The sequence below is a fragment of the Chelmon rostratus genome, chromosome 23 (genome assembly GCF_017976325.1).
Source record: "Chelmon rostratus isolate fCheRos1 chromosome 23, fCheRos1.pri, whole genome shotgun sequence".
Classification (NCBI taxonomy): domain Eukaryota; kingdom Metazoa; phylum Chordata; class Actinopteri; order Chaetodontiformes; family Chaetodontidae; genus Chelmon; species Chelmon rostratus.
The window spans coordinates 4,745,566-4,768,950 of record NC_055680.1 but is presented as its reverse complement, the minus strand read 5'-3'; the positions used below and the strand labels follow the sequence as shown (position 1 = coordinate 4,768,950).

The 23,385-nt window shown below is 44.2% G+C and overlaps 2 protein-coding genes and 1 pseudogene across 3 annotated transcripts; all 3 read left to right on the top strand.

Moving 5' to 3' along the window:
- The first annotated feature begins 2,669 nt into the window (after window positions 1-2,669).
- On the top strand, window positions 2,670-4,514 carry LOC121626302 (annotated as a pseudogene).
- A 3,392-nt stretch (window positions 4,515-7,906) lies between these two features.
- On the top strand, window positions 7,907-9,873 carry LOC121626490. The gene is made up of 5 exons (XM_041965035.1): window positions 7,907-7,991; window positions 8,090-8,794; window positions 8,896-9,015; window positions 9,294-9,331; window positions 9,678-9,873. Exons 1-5 carry the CDS (start codon window positions 7,937-7,939, stop codon window positions 9,798-9,800), a joined length of 1,041 nt encoding a protein of 346 aa, XP_041820969.1. The 5' UTR covers window positions 7,907-7,936; the 3' UTR covers window positions 9,801-9,873.
- Window positions 9,874-19,446: 9,573 nt separating this feature from the next.
- LOC121626367 lies at window positions 19,447-21,392 on the top strand. Of its 2 annotated transcripts, none has more exons than XM_041964838.1 (5): window positions 19,447-19,501; window positions 19,603-20,307; window positions 20,409-20,534; window positions 20,813-20,850; window positions 21,200-21,392. In XM_041964838.1, exons 1-5 carry the CDS (start codon window positions 19,447-19,449, stop codon window positions 21,317-21,319), a joined length of 1,044 nt encoding a protein of 347 aa, XP_041820772.1. In that variant the 3' UTR covers window positions 21,320-21,392. The 2 variants fall into 2 exon arrangements, with proteins under 2 accessions (XP_041820772.1, XP_041820771.1); XM_041964837.1 differs by having other exon boundaries at window positions 21,197-21,392.
- The last annotated feature ends 1,993 nt before the right edge of the window (window positions 21,393-23,385 follow it).

The following is a 23,385-nucleotide window of genomic DNA, read 5'->3' as shown; positions in this document are numbered from 1 at the left end:
ATGAACTGCAGTGGCATCACTGAATTAGACAACACAAGGCTGGACACATGAGGTAGACACATTGTGAACAATCCACATGGTGACACATGGCATATTACACAGAGTGGTGTCCCAGGCCTGCATGTCCCCATGGCCTATAGATAATCATGGTCCTGCAATGCTACAGGCTGCACACGTGGAGTAGAGAGCAGCCCCGCCAGTCGGTCACGCTGGCCATGTCCGCTTGCTGCCCCCCTCACTGGACGTGGTGGAACCACACCAATGTCCCCGTCATCCTCGGTTGGCTCCAGGATGTCCCCCTCTGTGAGGCAGATATTGTGGAGCACTGCACAGGCAGTGATGACTGAGGGGACAAAGGTGTGGTCGACCTCCAGAGCCCTGAAGAACAGCGATCTCCAACGCGCCTTTAACATGCCAAAGGCCCGCTCTATGATGGAACGGGCCTTAGCATGATGGTGGTTGAAGCGGCTCTGCACCCTCCCTTGCAGTGGTTCCCTGTATGGGGTGATGATGGCCACAGGACGGTCGATGCAGGGGTAGCCACCATCACCCACAATGAAGTACCCTGCAGTGAGAGAGGAACAACTTTACAACATGTACGGTTGATGATGACTGTGTGTGTTAGGGGGTTACTTATGTCTTACCTGCGGGTGGATACAGAGCCTCGCTGTAGATCCTGCTGTTCTTCAGGACTCTGGTGTCATGGACGGAGCCAGGATACCCCACAAAGGTGTTGATGAAGAGGCCCTTCCCATCACATACAGCCTGCAACTGTATGGATGGGAAGAGCTTCCTGTTGAGGTAATCCTGGCCACCGGGTCCTGGGGGGGTCTTGATGCGGACATGGCAGCCATCGATGGCGCCCACACACCTGGAGAACACTGGGCTGTTGGCCAGCTGTGCGAATGTGTGGCCAACTGCATCCAGTGCTCCAGGGGTGGGCAGTCTGATGACCTCCTGACGTAGGGCTGCAATATTCTCCACTCCAGTGTGCACCATTCTGCAGGCTGTTGACTTGGGGACATTGAAGGCCCGGGACACCACACTGTATGATAGGCCATGCGTCAGCCAGTAGATGGTACACAATATGTGTACCTCATGTGGCCAGCCCTGTGTGCGCCTTGATGGCAGAATTCTCATCAATGCCTGTATGGACTGGCGCCTCAGCCTGTAGTCTGCCATGAGGTCCTCCTGACCATCATAATATATGGCCAGAAGCGGCACATCAGGGTTGAGGCGAGCATATACTGGCTCCCGGTCACACTACACAGGAAAAGGACACTGTGTTACTTTCCACACATCTTATCTTTATGGATTAACACATGTCTGACATACCAGGACCATATATATTGTTTGGGGCTGTGAACCTCTTCTTCATCTTCATCTACCTGGCTGGCAAATCCCAACTTTTGTGTCCAGGCTAGTGTATGCATGCACAGTTGTTACATTGCATTAGATACTTTCTTATTGTGCTTTTCTTTTTCCTGTTAATTATATTACTTATACTGTGTTTATTCACGCCTGGTTGCACGTTCGCACTGGTCTCATTTTCACCGTTCATTACTGTTTGCGCACCCCCTTTTGTGTTCTCACGCGCCTCTGCCACAGTCAATGTTTCCACTGTGTGATCAATACAGTCTTCTCTACTCTATTCAGGCAATATGCCACGGTGTGTGATGGAACAGCCTACAGCTACCAATGTGTTTGCTGTATTTGCTCTGTTTTTGTGATATTTACCAGTAGTAGGCACAGGAGTGCACGCTGCCTCAGTCGCGCTCTCCTGAGTCTTGCTTCCTCCTCCTCATTCTCCAGCATGTGCCAGATTGCCAGTGCGCATGCCGTTCGCTGTCGTCTGCGTCGGTCCATTGTCTGTTTGGCTTGTTCTCCACATGTGGTCTGGTTTCGTTTGACACTTATATGGACCTGGTGCCCGACGATCGTCATTAACTAATTGAGTTGACTGGCCACAGCTGGCACAGGTATTTGGATTACATTCCACTGCTGACTTGCTGCATGACAGTAGTTACACTGTATGACACAGCTCCTCACAGTGGCTGAACACTGTCCATTGCCACCGATGGTGGGGCATCCTATGACAAGTGACACCATGTCAATATACATGAGCTCACCCACGGGGATGTTTTATGTGTTAACCTGGCATGCTTCACACGTATGTCTTCAGTGTGTCATGGGTGCTGCCCCACGTATCACGGACTTTGGTGATTACATCGTCTGCAGGCACTTATACGTCTGTTGCACTTTGGTCATTTCCGTGTGCATTCATCACAGTGCTACGTACTTCTTTCTTGATGCTGGTGACTTCAATCTCATATTGTGTATGTGTCTACACGGCGTAGGGAGGGCGGGGGGCGTTTGTGTCAGTGTGCATATAACGATGACTGCTGGCCCTTTTATTGGGCAGATCCAGCTGTGTCGCGTCATCACTAACGGACGTCGCTTCACGTGACGCTTCAGAGGACAGGACGTCTCAATTCTCCTTCCTCGTTTCTTCTCTCCTTGCGTGGTTTCCTTGCGTCCTCTCATGCATCCCTGGTGGGAGGGACTAAGACGCAAGGAAAAGACGCAAGTGAGGGAAACGAGGATGCAATTTTGAGAAATGGGATGTACCCATAGAGATCCATTTCATTCAACGCAGCATTTTGAACACGATGAAGACTCTGTGGTTTGCTTTGTATTTGACTTTTCTGTCCTGGGGAAGAATCGGTAAGTTTTCTGTTGTGACTTTATTTCATACGATGAAACATTTTGCTGGAGATGTTGATCATCAGTTAAATCTGCTCTTTGTGGATCTCTTCTCTCTTCAGCTCAGACAACTGATCTGAAATCATCCTCATATGAGCTTCAAGAGGGTGGTTTTGTTTCAGCAAATGTTGGTGACAGCGTGACTTTGCAATGTTTTTGTACAGGGACAGTTCTGACAAAGTATTACTGGTTTAAACAAACTCTGGGACAGAAACCAAGGCTCATCTCTACTTACTACAAATATAACAAAAATGTGATTTTTCATGATGAATTTGAAAACAATCCACGCTTCACACTGGATACAGAAACTGGTCACAATCACTTGAACGTTACAGATCTACAAATTTCAGATTCTGCTACTTATTACTGTGCAAGTCGGTTTGCAATCAGCTTTGAATTTGCAGAGGGCATTATTGTGAGTGTAAATGGTTCAGATGTGAACATCCCAGCTTTGGTCCATCAGTCAGCATCTGACACCATCCAGCCAGGAGGCTCTGAGACTCTGAACTGTACAGTACACACTGGGACCTGTGATGAAGAACACAGTGTTTACTGGTTCAGAAACTCTAAAGAACCTCATCCAGGACTCATTTACACCCATGGAGGCAGGAATGATCAGTGTGAGAGGAAACACGACACACAAACCCACACCTGTGTCTACAACTTGCCGATGAAGAGCCTGAATCTGTCTGATGCTGGGATCTACGACTGTGCTGTTGTCTCATGTGGACACATCGTGTTTGGAACCACCATCTGACGGGACCAAGCTGGACATTGAAGGTGAGGAACATGAAAGCAGATGTTTCATCTATACAGAAGCTATAATTACTACCTCCTCAATATTCTACAGCTCTGTAATGTCTCTGAATCTGGATCTGCAGATGAGTCGTTTGTCTTGGTGTATGTCTTGATTGGAGCTCTGGCATTCACCACCATCCTGGTTGTTTTCCTGGCGTATGCAGCATATACAATGAAGAACAGAAACAGCTGTCAGTGTACAGGTAGACCAGTTTCCATTCATCACCTTTGATAGTGTGTATTTATGTGCTTTAAACTGGAGGAGCATCCATTTGAAGTTGATGTGAATTAGAAAACCGACCACATCAAGACAGGAGTGTCACAGATCAACATGTTCCATCATGCTGATCTCTTCCACACACTGTGGGAACAGATTTATTTATTTCATGGTTTGTCAGAAAATCATTTTGAGACTTTTGTTGTTTTTATTCTGAACCAGACTCAAGATCTTCAGCTGCCTTGACTCCAAATGCAGTGGTGAGTATTTCTGAATCACAACAGCACTAAAAATATATATTACAGTACAACAACAATACATAGAGGATGAAAGAAGCAACACCTGTGCAAATGTAAGCTGAACGTTTTGGATATATGTCAGTGAAATATCATACAGCATATGTGTATGTCAGTAGAAGCTTGGTCATTTAGTTCCTGTTGTGGAAATGGCCTTTTTGTAAAGCACAGTGATGCTATTTTCTCAGTGCTGTGACATCAGTGTGATCACTGTATTGTCCAGGTGTTGCTGTTGATGTGTACAATACGTACAAGCAAGCATCAGACAAGCCATGTGTATTTTTATGCTGATTAAATGTTACAATGATTTTTATGAGCAGAGTTACCAAGATGCAGACAACCTCCATTATGCTGCTTTAAGGACCAACACAGCCAACAGATCAAAAAGACAGAAAGACAACACCTGGACTGAATGTGTGTACTCCAGTGTTCGGCAGTAGAACTGCAGCATGTTTCATGTTGGGTCTGTGTTCCTAGAAGTGGGCATTTTGTCAGATTTCAACTCCACATACTGAATGTAAAGATTCATGTTGCAAAGCACCAATTAAACACGTTCCTTCAGCTACAGTTAAGCCAGGTTTCTTTGATGTGATGGAGGTGCCATATTTCCACTCTCACTGCACTGACAGTAGCTGACAATGCTCCAACACACAGCCACACATAACTGATGCCTGTGGTGATTGTGGCCTCAGGTCCTCTATAGAGGAAAATGAACAGAAAAACAAAGCCAGCACCCGCGACTAAAGTCATGAGGGCCTTTATTCTTTTACAAAGCAAACCGTCATCATTGACAGTCTGTACATGTGTACATGTGTAGCGTTTCCCCCTCCACACAACCCACGCCATTTGGTTGTTGTTTGTGGCTACTTAGTAAATCGAAAGCAGATCAAACCCTCAGCAGCACTCTCTCAGAGTCAGTGGGACACAATCGGTGTGGCTTTGCAAACGTCAAACGAGTTTAGGCTGTTCAGAAACATCCAGAAGCATCAAGGTGTGATGTTGCATGAAGCTCAAGCTAATCTGTCTGATCGCTTGTGCCCGACCCAAGTGTGTTAATAATGCATGAGGCTCTTCACAGGCTGTTTACTGTAAATATGCTCATTGTACATCACAAACACAAATGACTAAAGTTTAGCTCTAAATACACTTTGGTCATGTACTTTTCGAGGCAACTCCTCTTTCTTTGTCTTGGTGGTTTCAAACAGGAAGTCGCTGCAGTGTTTTCATGCACAGTAGTCACACAGCATAACTCTAATGCCCAGACTGTTTTAATATGATCAAAGAAATCATTTGAACAATCAAAATGAAATATTCATTTCCAAACATTTAGCGATGCTCAGTCACAGATTTAATGCTATGATTGCTTGAAGTTCAATCTGCTCTTTGTGGATCTCTTCTCTCTTCAGCTCAGACAACTGATCTGAAATCATCCATATATGAGCTTGAAGAGGGTGGTTTTGTTTCAGCAAATGTTGGTGACAGCGTGACTTTGCAATGTTTCTGTGAAGGTGATGTTCTAGCAATGTATTCCTAGTACAAACAAACTCTGGGACAGAAACCAAGGCGCATCTCTACTTACTACAAAAATCAAAAAACATGTTATTTTCATGATGAATTTGAAATCAATCCAAACTTCACATTGGACACTGAAACTGGTCACAATCACTTGAACATTACAGATCTGCAAATTTCAGATTTTGCTACTTATTACTGTGCAAGTAGATATTCATACAGCTTTGAATTCACAGCAGGATTTATTGTGAACACAGGATCAACAGAACGACAAGACGGAAGGATGACAGACAAAATGATGTGTGTATTCAAGTGTGAGGCAGTAGGAGCTGCAAATACTTCAACTGTTCTTTGTTTCTGTGGAAGATGAATATGTCTATCAACCTGTACCATATCTTTTTTTTTAGTACTGCTGTCAGATTTCACCACAATATACTTCATGTAAAGTGTCGCCTTGCAGTAAACTAATAAAACATTGCTTTCATCAAACAAGCTGTCTGGATACAGTATGAGCTGTGCTGTCACATGTGCAGTTTCTCTATTCTCACTATAACTGGACTTTACAACGTCCAAACGCAACCACACACAACTCATGTCTGTGGAGCCTGTGGGCTCAGGCACTTGAGAGCACGTTCACTCTGGAAAATGAGCATTAAAACTAAATCTCTACCCGCATTGGAGGAGCTGCAGAGAGACTGTATGTCTGTTTGTGCTGCACTGCTCACAAAGCAAAAGCCTTCAGCACTCAGAGTGTGTATCATGGAAACAGGCCATCACAGGCCACGCCCCTCTGTTTAACACCCGCCCACTGACTGGGAGATGCTCATTGGGTCCTTCTTTCTGGTTCCTCCAAAAGCAAATAAACAAGCATATAAAAAACTCAGCAACAATAAGGCAGCGAGCATGAACACACCTCAAGTACTTTTCACACACTATATATTCTGATATTGAAGAGCAAACCTCTGCAAACATCAAGCACCATTGATACGGATGTGACTCAGCAGGGCCGGCCGTCTCATAGCAGAGCGCCAACAAGACTCTCCATCATGTCATTTCTGAAAACACACTGTGAACATGCCTGGAACCAGTCTGTCAGATAGTGAGTGTACAACTGAGGTGTTCTGATAGATGCCTCTCCCAGATATCTTTGCAGGTTGTTCATTTTAACATGATGAGGCAGAGATGTGAGGATGCTTTTGAGCCTCTGTGTGGTCGGCAGTCAAACATTTGTTCTCAATCTACTTTACTCATGTCCTTTTCGAGGCAACTCCTCTTTCTTTGTCGTGGTGGTTTCAAGCAGGAAGTCGCTGCATTGTTTTCATGCACAGTAGTCACTCAGCAGAACTCTAATGCCCAGACGGTTGATCAAAGAAATAATTTGAACAATCGAAATGATATATTCATTTACAAACATTTCGTGATGCTCAGTCACAGATTTTATATCATGGTCACTTGAAGTCCTAAAAGCTCTGAGTTGTCCTGAACTGGTGAAATAATAGCGAGTATTTCTATCATGTTTGTGAAAATGCACACAATTATTTCAGTGTTGTTCGTTAAGAGTACAGTGTAATATGGGTCATATTGGCAGAAATCCTCAGGACCAGCCGTGCTTCAGGATCAATGTGCTCACATTGGTGTTAGCCTAAACGTCTCATCATGTCCACCCACAGGAACCTGGTATTTCTGCCTGACAGTTGCACCAGCACACAGGTTTTCCATTTTCTGTTGTGTCAGCCAAGATATGTTTGGGAAGGAGCAGGTGAGCCAACGAACATACAGCAAGTTAATGTGACCAGCAGCGTTAGCAACATGTGCCCGTAGCAACCACAGCATGGCACTGGTTCTTCCCTTCAGTTCATCTTTGAAACAAATGTTCCAGCCCCCAGTTGTCCCACATAATGTCCGTCTGTCTGTCTGTCTGTGCAGGACACTGACAGCAACATCTGACAGTCCATAGTGAAAATCACTGCAGAGAACAGTGGCACCAATTATTAGACACAGCACACCATGACTGACACATGGAAGATTCAAAGTCTGCAAAATGCTCCTCTATTAGCTGCAGCTGCTAAAGTGGGAAGGTTGTATAGCAACAACAAATACTGATGCTTCAAAAAATGGGACTGAAGACATCATTAAAGGACATATTTTGAATGTTGTGTGCATGATAAATCATTTTCATTACAAACACCTCTTTACGCTGTGAATGCATTCAATGCAGCACTGATCATGAGTTCATTGGCTCCAAATCAGGAAATTAGGTGGTTCTTCTCAACAGCCAATCAGAGTCTTCTCTCTGAAGAGTGGAGAACATATAGAGATCCATTTCATTCAACGCAGCATTTTGAACACGATGAAGACTCTGTGGTTTGCTTTGTATTTGACTTTTCTGTCCTCTGGAAGAATCGGTAAGTTTTCTGTTGTGACTTTATTTCATACGATGAAACATTTTGCTGGAGATTTTGATCATCAGTTAAATCTCTTTGTGGATCTCTTCTCTCTTCAGCTCAGACAGCTGATCTGAAATCATCCACATATGAGCTTCAAGAGGATGGTTTTGTTTCAGCAAATGTTGGTGACAACGTGACTTTGCAATGTTTCTATGAAGGTGATGCAGTGAGGTTTAACTGGTATAAACAAACACTGGGACAGAAACCAAGGCGCATCTCTATTAACTACAAAAATGACAAAAATGGGATTTTTCATGAGGAATTTGACAACAATCCACGCTTCACGTTGGATACTAAAACTGGTCACAATCACTTGAACATTACAGATCTGCAAATTTCAGATTCGGCTACTTATTACTGCACAAGTAGCGATTCATACAGCTTTGAATTCACAGCAGGATTCATTGTGAGTGTAAAGGGTTCAGGTGTGAACATCCCAGCTTTGGTCCATCAGTCAGCATCTGACACCATCCAACCAGGAGGCTCTGAGACTCTGAGCTGTACAGTACACACTGGGACCTGTGATGGAGAACACAGTGTTTACTGGTTCAGAAACTCTGAAGAACCACATCCAGGACTCATTTACACCCATGGAGGCAGGAATGATCAGTGTGAGAGGAAACCCGACACACAAACACACACCTGTGTCTACAACTTGCCAATGAAGAGCCTGAATCCGTCTCATGCTGGGATCTACTACTGTGCTGTTGTCTCATGTGGACACATCGTGTTTGGAAACGGGACCAAGCTGGACTTTGAAGGTGAGGAACATGAAAGCAGATGTTTCATCTATACAGAAGCTATAATTACTACCTCCTCAATATTCTACAGCTCTGTAATGTCTCTGAATCTGGATCTGCAGATGAGTCGTTTGTCTTGGTGTATGTCTTGATTGGAGCTCTGGCATTCACCACCATCCTGGTTGTTTTCCTGGCGTATGCAGCATATACAATGAAGAACAGAAACAGCTGTCAGTGTACAGGTAGACCAGTTTCCATTCATCACCTTTGATAGTGTGTATTTATGTGCTTTAAACTGGAGGAGCATCCATTTGAAGTTGATGTGAATTAGAAAACCGACCACATCAACACAGGAGTGTCACAGATCAACATGTTCCATCATGCTGATCTCTTCCACACACTGTGGGAACAGATTTATTTATTTCATGGTTTGTCAGAAAATCAACAAGTTAGAAGAACCAGTGTTCTCACCACCATCTCAGTGGATTTTGAGGCTTTTGTTGTTTTTATTCTGAACCAGACTCAAGATCTTCAGCTGCCTTGACTCCAAATGCAGTGGTGAGTATTTCTGAATCACAACAGCACTAAAAATATATATTACAGTACAACAACAACACATAGAGGATGAAAGAAGCAACACCTGTGCAAATGTAAGCTGAATGTTTTGGATATATGTCAGTGAAATATCATACAGCATATGTGTATGTCAATAGAAGCTTGGTCATTTAGTTCCTGTTGTGGAAATGGCCTTTTTGTAAAGCACAGTGATGCTATTTTCTCAGTGCTGTGACATCAGTGTGATCACTGTATTGTACAGGTGTTGTTGTTGATGTGTACAATAAGTACAAGCAAGCATCAGACAAGCCATGTGTATTTTTATGCTGATTAAATGATATTTTATCAGCAGGATGCTCAAGATTCAGAAAACCTCCATTACGCTGCTTTGAGGGAGCACAGGATCAACAGAACGACAAGACGGAAGGACGACACACAAAATGATTGTGTGTATTCAAGTGTGAGGCAGTAGGAGCTGCAAATACTTCAACTGTTCTTTGTTTCTGTGGAAGATGAATATGTCTATCAACCTGTACCATATCTTATATTGGAGTTTTGCTGTCAGATTTCACTACAATATACTGAATGTAAAGTGTTGCCTTGCAGTAAACTAATAAAACATTGCTCTCATGAAACAAGCCGTCTGGATACAGTATGAGCTGTGCTGTCACATGTGCAGTTTCTCTATTCTCACTATAACTTGACTTTACAACGTCCAAACACAACCACACACAACTCATGTCTGTGGAGCCTGTGGGCTCAGGCACTTGAGAGCACGTTCACTCTGGAAAATGAGCATTAAAACTAAATCTCTACCTGCATTGGAGGAGCTGCAGAGAGACTGTATGTCTGTTTGTGCTGCACTGCTCACAAAGCAAAAGCCTTCAGCACTGAGAGTGTGTATCATAGAAACAGGCCATCACAGGCCACGCCCCTCTGTTTAACACCCGCCCACTGACTGGGAGATGCTCATTGGGTCCTTCTTTCTGGTTCCTTCAAAAGCAAACAAATGAGCACATAAAATACTCAGCAACAATAAGGCAGCGAGCATGAACACACCTCAAGTGCTTTTCACACACCATATATTCTGATATTGAAGAGCAAGCCTCTGCAAACATCAAGCACCATTGATACAGATGTGACTCAGCAGGGCCGGCCGTCTCATAGCAGAGCGCCAACAAGACTCTCCATCATGTCATTTCTGAAAACACACCGTCAACATGCCTGGAACCAGTCTGTCAGATAGTGAGTGTACACCTGAAGTGTTCTGATAGATGCCTCTCCCAGATATCTTTGCAGGTTGTTCATTTTTACATGATGAGGCAGAGATGTGAGGATGCTTTTGAGCCTCTGTGTGGTCGGCAGTCAAACATTTGCTCTCAATATATTTGTCTCATGTCCTTTTCGAGGCAACTCCGCTTTCTTTGTCTTGGTGGTTTCAAACAGGAAGTCACTGCATTGTTTTCATGCACAGTACCCAGACTGTTTTCATAGATTATATCTATGGGTTTAATAAAATAATTAATAGTAATCTTTGTTATTTTTTTGTGTGTGTAGTCAATCATTAACTTGTTTTTGTCAGTTGAGTGTATCGCAGCTGTGTTGTCAAAAGCCTTGAAGACAGGGCTTGCTGAGGGAGTGGCTGTTAGTCTGAATTTTGTGTTTCTGCCTGACAGATCAAACCAACCCAACCAAATGATGGCCACAGTCCGTGTGCTTGCGAGAAGCTGCTGAAACAATTCACATCCCCATGTAATGTCACAAGCAACATTCACTACATGCTACAACAACAATAACCACTGCAAAGACATTACTTTTTTTTTGCCACGTTGGCATGGCTGTGGGGATTGCATGTTGGTTGGTTCACCGTATTTGTCCAATAATTGTTGAGCTCTTTAAAACTGGATCAGATTAATATTTGTTTTTGTGCAGACCCCTATGGCCTCCCCTGACTTTTCAGAGGCTGAATCCTGCTGACCTCGGTGATCCCCTGTCACTCCGTCTTACGCTGCCATGAGGTTCACATTTGTGGTTGTAAGTGAGATGTCTCAACAGCGACCATGGCCCGTGACATTTGGGGCACATATCCACCTTCCCCTCAGGCTGAATTGTAATCAGTTTGGTGGTCCTTCTTTTCTTTAGCGCCATCAACAGGTTTTGTTTTTTTTCATCAAACACATGTTGGGTTTGATTTATGAACAACTACTTGCTAGACTAATTCCTGCCATTGTCACCTGTATCCAGCAAATTTTAGCATGCGAACATGCTAAACAAAGATGTGTTAATTTAGCTCCAACTGTGCCAATGTACAGCCTAACAAAGCTACCAGCATAGCTGTAGTTTTATGATGCTGGGTTACAACAACATACCTTCTTCGCGTCTTCTTCTTTGAACGAAATACTTGAAGCCCACGTTTGTCCTGCACACGAGCACTCCATTTGTGCTGCCACTGGCAACAAGCTGTCACACAAACTGCCAAAAAATGGTGCGAACTATGGATATAATAGTCATGCAACTCCTATGACTGATACATGGAAGACTGCAAATCAGCAAACTGTTCCTGGAATAACCATTAATGTGAAACACCTCAACAGCTATTTGCAGATGGATGCAGAGATGGCGCCCCATGAGTAGCAGCTAGTTATAGCAGCTCCAACGGCTTTCCTTTGTTTTAGTGTGTTCTTTTGTGTTTTTCGTTGTTGTTTGCACTCGGGACCAGCTGTTAGCGCTGTGCAACACCGACGTACTCCCTGTGGAAAGACCTGAGATCCCTGCGGAGATATGGAGACGGAGAAGGGGATCTGGAGCAAAGTGCCAGGACAAGAGAAGACGATATAAACCATCCATACTGTCTCTTATTATGGGGAATGTAAGATCTCTCCCTAACAAGATGGAAGAGCTATTGGCGCTAACCAGACTGCAGCTGGAGTATCGGGAGTGTCGCGTTATGTGCTTCACGGAGACATGGCTGAACGAAATCACGCTGGATGTGCATGTCGCTTTGGATTATTTTCATCTGCTGACAGCGGACAGGCGAACAACGGAGTGCGGTAATAGGAAGGTTGGAGGCATAGCGATGTTTTGTGAACAAGAGATGGTGTAATCCAGTGTTAGTGTAAAGGAGCAGCGCTGCACAAGAGACATTGAGCTGCTAGCTGTTAGCATCCGGCCGTATTACCTGCCGAGGGATCTCTCGCATGCCATCATGATACCCCAGCTGCAGACTTCGCACCCCCAGGCCTTCCTCCTTATCTCTAGAGATTTCAACCACGCTTCCCTGTCTTCAACTCTCCCCACCTTCACCCAGTATGTCAAATGCCACATCAGAGACAACAAAACACTGGATTTACTGTGTGCAAACACAAAGGACGCTTATAGCTCTTCATGAGTCCTTGACACCACCGACTGGGAAGTGTTGTGGATCCCTCACAGGGAGGACATTGACAGTTTTACAACATGCATCACAGACTACATTAACTTCTGTGTGGAAGTCACCCCCCTCTAATCCGAGACTACGGACCCAGCCCCCCACCTCACCCAACAGGATCCACCCCCTTGTCCCCATCCAGCCTCGACATAACAGCAGATCAGGTGAGTAAGGAGCTCAAGAGGACAAGGATGAGGAAGGCTACCTGCCCTGATGGCATCAGCTCCAGACTGCTCAGGGTTTGTGCAGATCAGCTCTGTGGAGTTGTTCAGCACATCTTCAACTTGAGCCTCAGCCTGGAGAGAGTTCCTGCCCTGTGGAAAACTTCCTGTGTGGTTCCAGTGCCAAAGACTGTGCATCCCAGGGAGCCCATCCACTTCAGGCCTGTAGCCTTAACTTCCCACCTGATGAAGACTGTGGAAAGGATTATACTTAATCACCTCCGTCACCTGGTGAGCAGCGAGCTGGACCCCCTACAATTCACATATCGACGCTATCATCCCCTGCTCCATTGCGCTCTTTCCTACCTGGAGAGCCCTGCTAACACAGTGAGGATCGTGTTTTTTGACTTCTCCAGTGCTTTCAACACGATCCAGCCATCACTGCTGAGGGGAAAGCTGGAAAGTGCCGGAGTAGACTGCCTGTGATGTGATGCATCAAAGAAACCTGTGTCCTGTATAGCGTTTCCCCCTCCAAAAAAACCCACGCCATTTGGTTATTGTTTGTGCCGACTAAGTAAATCGAAAGCAGATCAAACTCCACTCTCACTGCACTGACAGTAGCTGACAATGCTCCAACACACAGCCACACATAACTGTGCGCAGGATATCAGTAACACTATCCCTGGAGAGGAGGAGGTACGGAGAGGGGATGCAGTTGGTGTTGAGGTCAACAGGCCAGCCAAGGAGAGAAGCATGGAGCAGAAAGCTAGAGTTAGGTGGCCGAGGGCTAATGATAGCAAAGAGTGGGAGGCAGTTGATAGAGATTTGTCAGTCATATTAAGCAGGCTTAGAGGAGATGTAGTGGAGAAATTGGATAAAATTGGAGATGTGATCTACTCCTATGGTCGAGAGAGATTTGGGGTGCTTGTCAAAAGGAAAGGCGAGAGGGTGCAGGTCGGCAAGTCTAGGCGGCAAAGAGAAATAGAGAAGTTAGTAAAGGAAAGGGAGGGAATTAAGGTGTTGCAGGAGGAACTGAGAAGCAGGTTAGCAGTACTCAGAAGGGCAGAACACCTTAGGGAGAAGAGAAAGAAGAAGGAACGTGCAAGGTCAGCATTTTTTAGGAACCCCTTTAATTTTGTGAAAGGCTTGTTTAATCAAGAAAAAGGAGGGCAACTTAAGGCAACGAAATCAGAGATTGAACAGTATTTGAAGTCGACGTATTCAGATTCAAAGGAGAATAGGAACATAGGTCTTCCACCTGACATGCCACCATTAGGGGAAGTGGAGCAGGAGATGGATGTGAGCCCACCTAGGTGGAGAGAAGTTGTGGAGGTGGTTAGGCGTGCAAAGGCTTCTTCGGCCCCAGGGCCTAATGGAGTCCCCTACCGTGTCTATAAGAGTGCACCTGGCATCTTAAGGACACTATGGAGATACCTTAGAATAGTTTGGGAGAAACAAAGTATTCCAAGAGCATGGCGCAGGGCAGGAGGTGTCTTCATCCCTAAGGAGAAGGAGTCATCGGACCTTAGCCAGTTTCGGATGATTTCTCTCCTAAATGTTGAGGGAAAGATTTTCTTTAGTATCGTAGCACAGAGGCTGGCTAATTACTTAGAAAGGAATGGTATGATAGATACGACAGTGCAAAAAGCAGGGATACCAGGATTTGCGGGATGCTTAGAGCATACTAGCATGATTTGGCATCAGATTCAGACAGCTAAGAGGGAGAAAAGAGACTTAAATGTTGTATTTTTAGATCTGGCTAATGCGTTTGGGTCAGTGCCACATAACCTTATTTGGAGTTCCTTTGACTACTTTAAAGTGCCGGAGATAGTTGTTAACTTGGTGAAAGCATATTTCCAAGACATCAGACTGTGTGCAAGTAGCGCAGAGCTCACAACAGGCTGGCAAAGATTGGAGGTTGGTATTATGGCAGGATGTACAGTTTCCCCGCTAGCTTTCACAATGGCTATGGAGGTAATTATTAGGGCTTCCAAGTGGGTCGTAGGTGGGGAGAGACGGCAGAATGGAATGCGTCTTCCACCAATTAGGGCTTATATGGATGATATGACACTGCTAACTTCAACAGTGCCATGTACAAGGAGGTTGTTAGATAAAGTCAATCAGAATCTCAAGTGGGCTAGTATGAAGATTAAGCCTAGTAAGTCAAGGAGTATTTCAATATACAGAGGGAAAGTAAGTGATAGGAAGTTTGCTATAGATGGTGAGGAAATCCCAACAATTAGGGAGAAATCAGTTAAGAGTCTAGGACGGTGGTACAATGTAGACCTGAATGATGTTGAACAGGTTGTGCAATTTAGAAAGGATGTTGCAGAAGGGCTGGAGAGAATAGATAAATCAGGGCTCCCAGGAAAACTGAGGTTGTGGTGCTTGCAGTTTGGCTTGTATCCTAGGTTAATGTGGCCAATGTCAGTATATGAAGTCCTATTATCTGTAGCAGAGAGAATAGAAAGGCTAGTTAGCTCTTATATTAGAAAATGGTTGGGTGCTCCCAGGTGCTTAAGCGATGTAGCTTTGTATGGGAAAGGAATGCTTCAGCTGCCAGTATCCAGTCTAACAGAGGAGTTTAAATGCACTAAGGTTAGGACAGAACTTTTATTATCTGGGAGTAAGGACATGTTAGTTAGCAATGTGGTTCCGAATCCTTCTGGGGGGAGGAAATGGAACCCAAGGGCAGCAGTGCAGGAGGCAGAGGCAGCTCTTAGGCATGCAGAAATAGTAGGAAATGTTCAATTTGGCCGGGGAGGCTTGGGGCTTGGCCCAGGCAAACCAGTGTGGAATAAAGCAGGTCTAAAGGAGAAAAGAAAGCTTGTAGTGGAACAGGTGCGTAGGCAGGAGGAGTTGTTAAGGGGGGCAAAAGCAGTTGGTCAAGCCAAACAGGGACAATGGTTGAATTGGGAAGGTGTTGAGAAGAGGAAACTTAGTTGGAGGGACCTGTGGAATATGGAGGAAGGCCGTATTAAATTTCTGATAGGGGCGACATACGATGTGTTGCCAACCCCGCAGAACCTAAGTCTCTGGGTACAGGGCGATCAATCGTGCCCACTCTGCTCAGGTACAGCAAGTTTAAAGCACATTTTGTCAGGTTGTAGAATTAGCTTATCACAAGGCCGGTATACATGGCGGCATAATCAGGTGCTGAGAAGCTTAGCCGCAGGCATTGAAGAGAGAAGGAAGCAGGTGAATTCTGGAAGTTCTAGAAAGGAGAGGTTAGATGCGCAGTTTGTTCGAGAGGGGGAGAAAAATAGAGCTGCTAAGTCAGGGAGAAGGCAGGTAGGTGGCTGCCTGGTAGGGGCTGATGATTGGCAAATGCAGGTCGACTTGGGAGGAAAGCTAGTTGTGCCCCAGGAAATAGTTTATAGTAATCTGAGGCCGGTCATTGTCTTATGGTCCATGAGTAAAAAGACTGTGTTTTTTATTGAGTTAACAGTCCCTTGGGAAAATTCAGTGGAGGCAGCTTATGAAAGGAAGAAGACTAAGTATGCAGATTTAAAGACAGAATCTGAGCAGAGGGGATGGAAGACCAGGGTCTGTCCGGTTGAAGTGGGGTGTAGAGGTTTTGTTGCAGGGTCAGCTGTTTCACTGTTGAGGGAGCTGGGAGTGCAGGGGCAAAATTTAAGGAAGACAGTGAGGGAGATGTCAGATGAGGCCGCTAGGTCTAGTCAGTGGATATGGATCAGGGGAAATAATAGTAGTTGGGGGGTTAAATAGGGACAGTGAGGGAGTAGGGGGAGGCAGAGAACATGCATGCCTAATCCGGCAGGAGAAGAGGTTAAAGTCTGAACAAGACACCACTCCTCTGCTCTGCTTTCCCCGCCCCATCTTCTCGCTCTGCTTTCCCCGCCCCATCTTCTCGCTCTCCCAATAGGAAGAGATCCAGGAAGTGGAAGTGTAGATAAGGTGGGGGTGTTGCTAGCTAGAGTCTCTCTTTGGGACCATGTGGCCTGTTGAGGTGAGTTTGTGTTGTAAGATACAGAGTTGGCTTGTCTTTTTGTTCTTATTTGGTTGTTTTCCTGTTTTGTTTGCTTCTTGAAGGAAATGTTAGGGTTTGTTGCTTCTTGAAGGAAATGTTAGAAGAGGCTGTTAAATCTGGTCTGTGGCTTAGGCCTCCACCTTCAGCACCCTCTAAATTTTCTACCCCCTTCCCGAACAAGGGTCTGTATCCAATCCCTACTTTCATCTTTGACTCTACCTCTTCACTTTCTACCCCCTACCCGAACCAGGGTCTGTATTCCCACCCCGCTTTTATTGGTGCAGTTGGTGAGAGGCAGGGGTAGATGATGGTAGTGTGGCAATCGGCAGTTACATGTGGCATCTAGGCCTGTGGCCTGTGGTAGCATTGTAGCAGCTAACAATAGCTAAAGCGGTGAGAGTATGATAGTATCTTAGCAGTTAGTATTGGTAGCTAGCAATTAACATTAACAGTATAGGTGAATCTAGCTTTATTGTCTTCTTCTGTTCCTCTTAGCAGGTAGCGGTTAGCACGTAACATTAGGTAAATGGTAGCATCGGAACTGTATTGTCTTCTTCTGTTCTTCTTAGTGGTTAGCATTAGCAATAGTTAAATGGTAGTATCGGTACTGGCCACTACCTGGAGCATCTCTGGGTCAGTTGAATGTGGCGGTGCTGTTTGGATTGTGTAGGAGCAGTGTGAACTGGCACTAGGGGGGGTGACTCTGGGACGCCGGAGTTCACTGCCTAACCTCCTGGAGGTGTAGTGGGACTAAGTAGGCGAAACACTGTTGAAGGGAGGTTTCCACCTGATGACCCCCAGAGACGTGTTAGGAATCACTGCTCTTTGGCATGTATAGAGGCAGATTAGAGCTCCAAGGTTCTTCACTGAGAATGAATCCTCTTTTTGAGCACAAGTATCTTGTGTTTAAATTAACTGATGCCTGTGGTGATTGTGGCCTCACGTCCTCTATAGAGGAAAATAAACAGAAAAACAAAGCCAGCACCCGCGACTAAAGTCATGAGGGCCTTTATTCTTTTACAAAGCAAACCGTCATCATTGACAGTCTGTACATGTGCAGTGTTTTCCCCTCCACACAACCCACGCCATTTGGTTGTTGTTTGTGGCTACTTAGTAAATCGAAAGCAGATCAAACCCTCAGCAGCACTCTCTCAGAGTCAGTGGGACACAATTGGTGTGGCTTTGCAAACGCTAAGCGAGTTGAGCCTGTTCAGAAACATCCAGAAGCATCAAGGTGTGATGTTGCATGAGGCTCAAGCAAATCTGTCTGATCACATGCGCCTGACCCAAGTGTGTTAATAAAGCATGATACTCTTCAAAGGCTGTTTACTGTAGATATGCTCATTGTATGCCACAAACACAAATAGGTACAGTGTTGCTGAGCCTCTGTGTGGTCAACAGTCAAACATTTGCTCTCAATATACTTTGGTCTTGTACATTTATAGCACCCTTTGCTCTCCTTGTCTTGGTGGTTTCAAACAGGAAGTCGCTGCAGTGTTTTCATGCACAGTAGTCACTCAGCAGAACTCTAATGCCCAGACTGTTTTAATATGACCAAAGAAATCATTTGAACAATCGAAATGATATATTCATTTACAAACATTTCGTGATGCTCAGTCACAGATTTTGTATCATGGTCACTTGAAGTCCTAAAAGCTCTGAGTTGTCCTGAACTGGTGAAATAATAGCAAGTAATTCTGTCATGTTTGTGAAAATGCACACAATTATTTCAGTGTTGTTCACTAAGAGCACAGTGTAATATGGGTCATATTGGCAGAAATCCTCAGGACCAGTCGTTCTTCAGGATCAATGTGCTCACGTTGGTGTTAGCCTAAACGTCTCATCATGTCCACCCACAGGAACCTGGTATTTCTGCCTGACAGTTGCACCAGCACACAGGTTTTCCATTTACTGTTGTGTCAGCCAAGATATGTTTGGGAAGGAGCAGGTGAGCCAACGAACATACAGCAAGTTAATGTGACCAGCAGCGTTAGCAACATGTGCCCGTAACAACCACAGCATGGCACTGGTTCTTCCCTTCAGTTCACCTTTGAAACAAATCTTCCAGCCCCCAGTTGTCCCACACAGTGTCTGTCTGTCTGTCTGTCTGTGCAGGACACTGACAGCAACATCTGACAGTCCACAGTGAAAATCACTGCAGAGAACAGTGGCACCAATTATTAGACACAGCTCACCATGACTGACACATGGAAGATTCAAAGTCTGCAAAATGCTCCTCTATTAGCTGCAGCTGCCAAAGTGTGAAGGTTGTATAGCAACAACAAATACTGATGCTTCAAAAAATGGGACTGAAGACATCATTAAAGGACATATTTTAAATGCTGTGTGCATGATAAATCATTTTCATTACAAACACCTCTTTACGCTGTGAATGCATTCGATGCAGCACTGATCATGAGTTCATTGGCTCCAAATCAGGAAATTAGGTGGTTCTTGTCAACAGCCAATCAGAGTCTTCTCTCTGAAGAGTGGAGAACATATAGAGATCCATTTCATTCAACGCAGCATTTTGAACACGATGAAGACTCTGTGGTTTGCTTTGTATTTGACTTTTCTGTCCTCTGGAAGAATCGGTAAGTTTTCTGTTGTGACTTTATTTCATACGATAAAACATTTTGCTGGAGATGTTGATCATCAGTTAAATCTGCTCTTTGTGGATCTCTTCTCTCTTTAGCTCAGACAGCTGATCTGAAATCATCCTCATATGAGCTTCAAGAGGGTGGTTTTGTTTCAGCAAATGTTGGTGACAACGTGACTTTGCAATGTTTCTATGAAGGTGATGCAGTGAGGTTTAACTGGTATAAACAAACTCTGGGACAGAAACCAAGCCGCATCTGTACTTACTACAAAAATGACAAAAATGGGATTTTTCATGAGGAATTTGAAAACAATCCACGCTTCACGTTGGATACTAAAACTGGTCTCCATCACTTGAACATTACAGATCTGCAAATTTCAGATTCGGCTACTTATTACTGCACAAGTAGCGATTCATACAGCTTTGAATTCACAGCAGGATTTATTGTGAGTGTAAAGGGTTCAGGTGTGAACATCCCAGCTTTGGTCCATCAGTCAGCATCTGACACCATCCAGCCAGGAGGCTCTGAGACTCTGAGCTGTACAGTACACACTGGGACCTGTGATGGAGAACACAGTGTTTACTGGTTCAAAAACTCTGAAGAACCTCATCCAGGACTCATTTACACCCATGGAGGCAGGAATGATCAGTGTGAGAGGAAACCCGAAACACAAACCCACACCTGTGTCTACAACTTGCCAATGAAGAGCCTGAATCTGTCTCATGCTGGGATCTACTACTGTGCTGTTGTCTCATGTGGACACATCGTGTTTGGAAACGGGACCAAGCTGGACTTTGAAGGTGAGGAGCATGAACGCAGATGTTTCATCTATACAGAAGCTATAATTACTACCTCCTCAATATTCTACAGCTCTGTAATGTCTCTGAATCTGGATCTGCAGATGAGGTGGAGTCGTTTGTCTTGGTGTATTTCTTGATTGGAGCTCTGGCATTCACCACCATCCTGGTTGTTTTTCTGGCGTATGCAGCATATACAATGAAGAACAGAAACAGCTGTCAGTGTACAGGTAGACCAGTTTCCATTCATCACCTTTGATAGTGTGTATTTATGTGCTTTAAACTGGAGGAGCATCCTTTTGAAGTTGATCTGAATTAGAAAACCGACCACATCAAGACAGGAGTGTCACAGATCAACATGTTCCATCATGCTGATCTCTTCCACACACTGTGGGAACAGATTTATTTATTTCATGGTTTGTCAGAAAATCAACAAGATAGAAGAACCAGTGTTCTCACCACCATCTCAGTGGATTTTGAGGCTTTTGTTGTTTTTATTCTGAACCAGACTCAAGATCTTCAGCTGCCTTGACTCCAAATGCAGTGGTGAGTATTTCTGAATCACAACAGCACTAAAAATATATATTACAGTACAACAACAATACATAGAGGATTAAAGAAGCAACACCTGTGCAAATGTAAGCTGAATGTTTTGGATATATGTCAGTGAAATATCATACAGCATATGTGTATGTCAGTAGAAGCTTGGTCATTTAGTTCCTGTTGTGGAAATGGCCTTTTTGTAAAGCACAGTGATGCTATTTTCTCAGTGCTGTGACATCAGTGTGATCACTGTATTGTACAGGTGTTGCTGTTGATGTGTACAATACGTACAAGCAAGTATCAGACAAGCCATGTGTATTTTTATGCTGATCAAATGATATTTTATCAGCAGGATGATCAAGATTCAGAAAACCTCCATTACGCTGCTTTGAGGGAGCACAGGATCAACAGAACGACAAGACGGAAGGACGACACACAAAATGATTGTGTGTATTCAAGTGTGAGGCAGTAGGAGCTGCAAATACTTCAACTGTTCTTTGTTTCTGTGGACGATAAATATGTCTATCAAGCTGTACCATATCTTATTTTGGAGTTTTGCTGTCAGATTTCACCACAATATACTGAATGTAAAGTGTTGCCTTGCAGTAAACTAATAAAACATTGCTTTCATCAAACAAGCCGTCTGGATACAGTATGAGCTGTGCTGTCACATGTGCAGTTTCTCTATTCTCACTATAACTTGACTTTACAACGTCCAAACACAACCACACACAACTCATGTCTGTGGAGCCTGTGGGCTCAGGCACTTGAGAGCACGTTCACTCTGGAAAATGAGCATTAAAACTAAATCTCTACCCGCATTGGAGGAGCTGCAGAGAGACTGTATGTCTGTTTGTGCTGCACTGCTCACAAAGCAAAAGCCTTCAGCACTGAGAGTGTGTATCATAGAAACAGGCCATCACAGGCCACGCCCCTCTGTTTAACACCCACCCTGTAATGGAGATTATATGGATATGTTCAGTTGTGGCACCAGTTCGGTGTTTGTCACTAGGTTCACGGCGGTGTGTCTGCCAGAACACCACTTAAGGCCAAATTTCCAGAGTATGAAATGAGGGTCCGAGATATGGTTGATACGTTGTTTCTTCTCCAGTGTGCAGGCACATAGACAGGGATCTCAGGGTCAATAGCAGCCGGGTTTGTGTCTGACTGTGTGGTTAGTATAAAGAGAAATTAATACACCAGAGAAAAGAATAAGATACACATAAATTAGTTTCACCTAAATGCTGGGATATTATAAACAAAAATCAGGAGCAATGTAACACATGTAAACAAAAGAGAAATGAAATCCCTACTATTCTAATTATCTCCCTCTACACTAACACAGCATTCCCAAACATTCATTACATGGTGGTTTGTAAGCATATTAACACTGTGTTAAGTTACCGCTAATGTTGACATAACACTTCTTGTTTTACATGATCCGACTGAGGAACAGACAGGATGCTCTTATTGTGAAAACTCTGAATGCTATTTCCTGTCACGGAGTGAGCAAAGTCTCAGTAGCAGTACAGGTAACTGTACTCTTCCTATTTTCACTCTTAACAATACTAACAACAGGCAATAAATGTAAGAAAATACTTTGAAGTCAACATGACCTCTCAGGATCTGACATGCTGAGCCAGGCGAGTCGAGGGCTATAAACCAGCGAACATGAAACCGGATGTAGTTAGTGTGACTATCTCATGAAAAGCACCTGAACTCGTAAGTATCATCCACATTGGCAAACAGAAATTTACTATGAATGTATCAACACAGAAAGTATAGAAACGAAAGTAATGCAAGGTGTGATGTTGCATGAGGCTCAAGCTAATCTGTCTGATCACATGCGCCCGACCCAAGTGTGTTAATAATGCATGATACTCTTCACAGGCAGTTTACTGTAGATATGCTCATTGTACACCACAAACACAAATGACTAAAGTTTAGCTCTAAATACACTTTGGTCATGTACTTGTCGAGGCAACTCCTCTTTCTTTGTCTTGGTGGTTTCAAGCAGGAAGTCGCTGCAGTGTTTTCATGCACAGTAGTCACACAGCATAACTCTAATGCCCAGACTGTTTTAATATGATCAAAAAAATCATTTGAACAATCGAAATAATATATTCATTTACAAACATTTAGCGATTCTCAGTCACAGATTTCATTTTATGATCACTTGAAGTCCTGAAAGCTCTGAGCTGTCCTGAACTGGTGAAATAATAGCGAGTATTTCTATCATGTTTGTGAAAATGCACACAATTATTTCAGTGTTGTTCATTAAGAGTACAGTGTAATATGGGTCTTATTGGCAGAAATCCTCAGGACCAGCCGTGCTTCAGGATCAATGTGCTCACGTTGGTGTTAGCCTACACGTCTCATCATGTCCACCCACAGGAACCTGGTATTTCTGCCTGACAGTTGCACCAGCACACAGGTTTTCCATTTACTGTTGTGTCAGCCAAGATATGTTTGGGAAGGAGCAGGTGAGCCAATGAACATCCAGCAAGTTAATGTGACCAGCAGCGTTAGCAACATGTG

Coding starts and splice junctions, on each gene's coding strand:
- LOC121626367 (XM_041964837.1), top strand. CDS start 19,447: ATGAAGACTCTGTGGTTTGCTTTGTATTTGACTTTTCTGTCCTCTGGA. Junction 20,535..20,812: donor AAACAGCTGTCAGTGTACAG/GTAGACCAGTTT, acceptor ATTCTGAACCAG/ACTCAAGATCTTCAGCTGCC. Junction 20,851..21,196: donor CCTTGACTCCAAATGCAGTG/GTGAGTATTTCT, acceptor ATATTTTATCAG/CAGGATGATCAAGATTCAGA.
- LOC121626490 (XM_041965035.1), top strand. CDS start 7,937: ATGAAGACTCTGTGGTTTGCTTTGTATTTGACTTTTCTGTCCTCTGGA. Junction 9,016..9,293: donor AAACAGCTGTCAGTGTACAG/GTAGACCAGTTT, acceptor ATTCTGAACCAG/ACTCAAGATCTTCAGCTGCC. Junction 9,332..9,677: donor CCTTGACTCCAAATGCAGTG/GTGAGTATTTCT, acceptor ATATTTTATCAG/CAGGATGCTCAAGATTCAGA.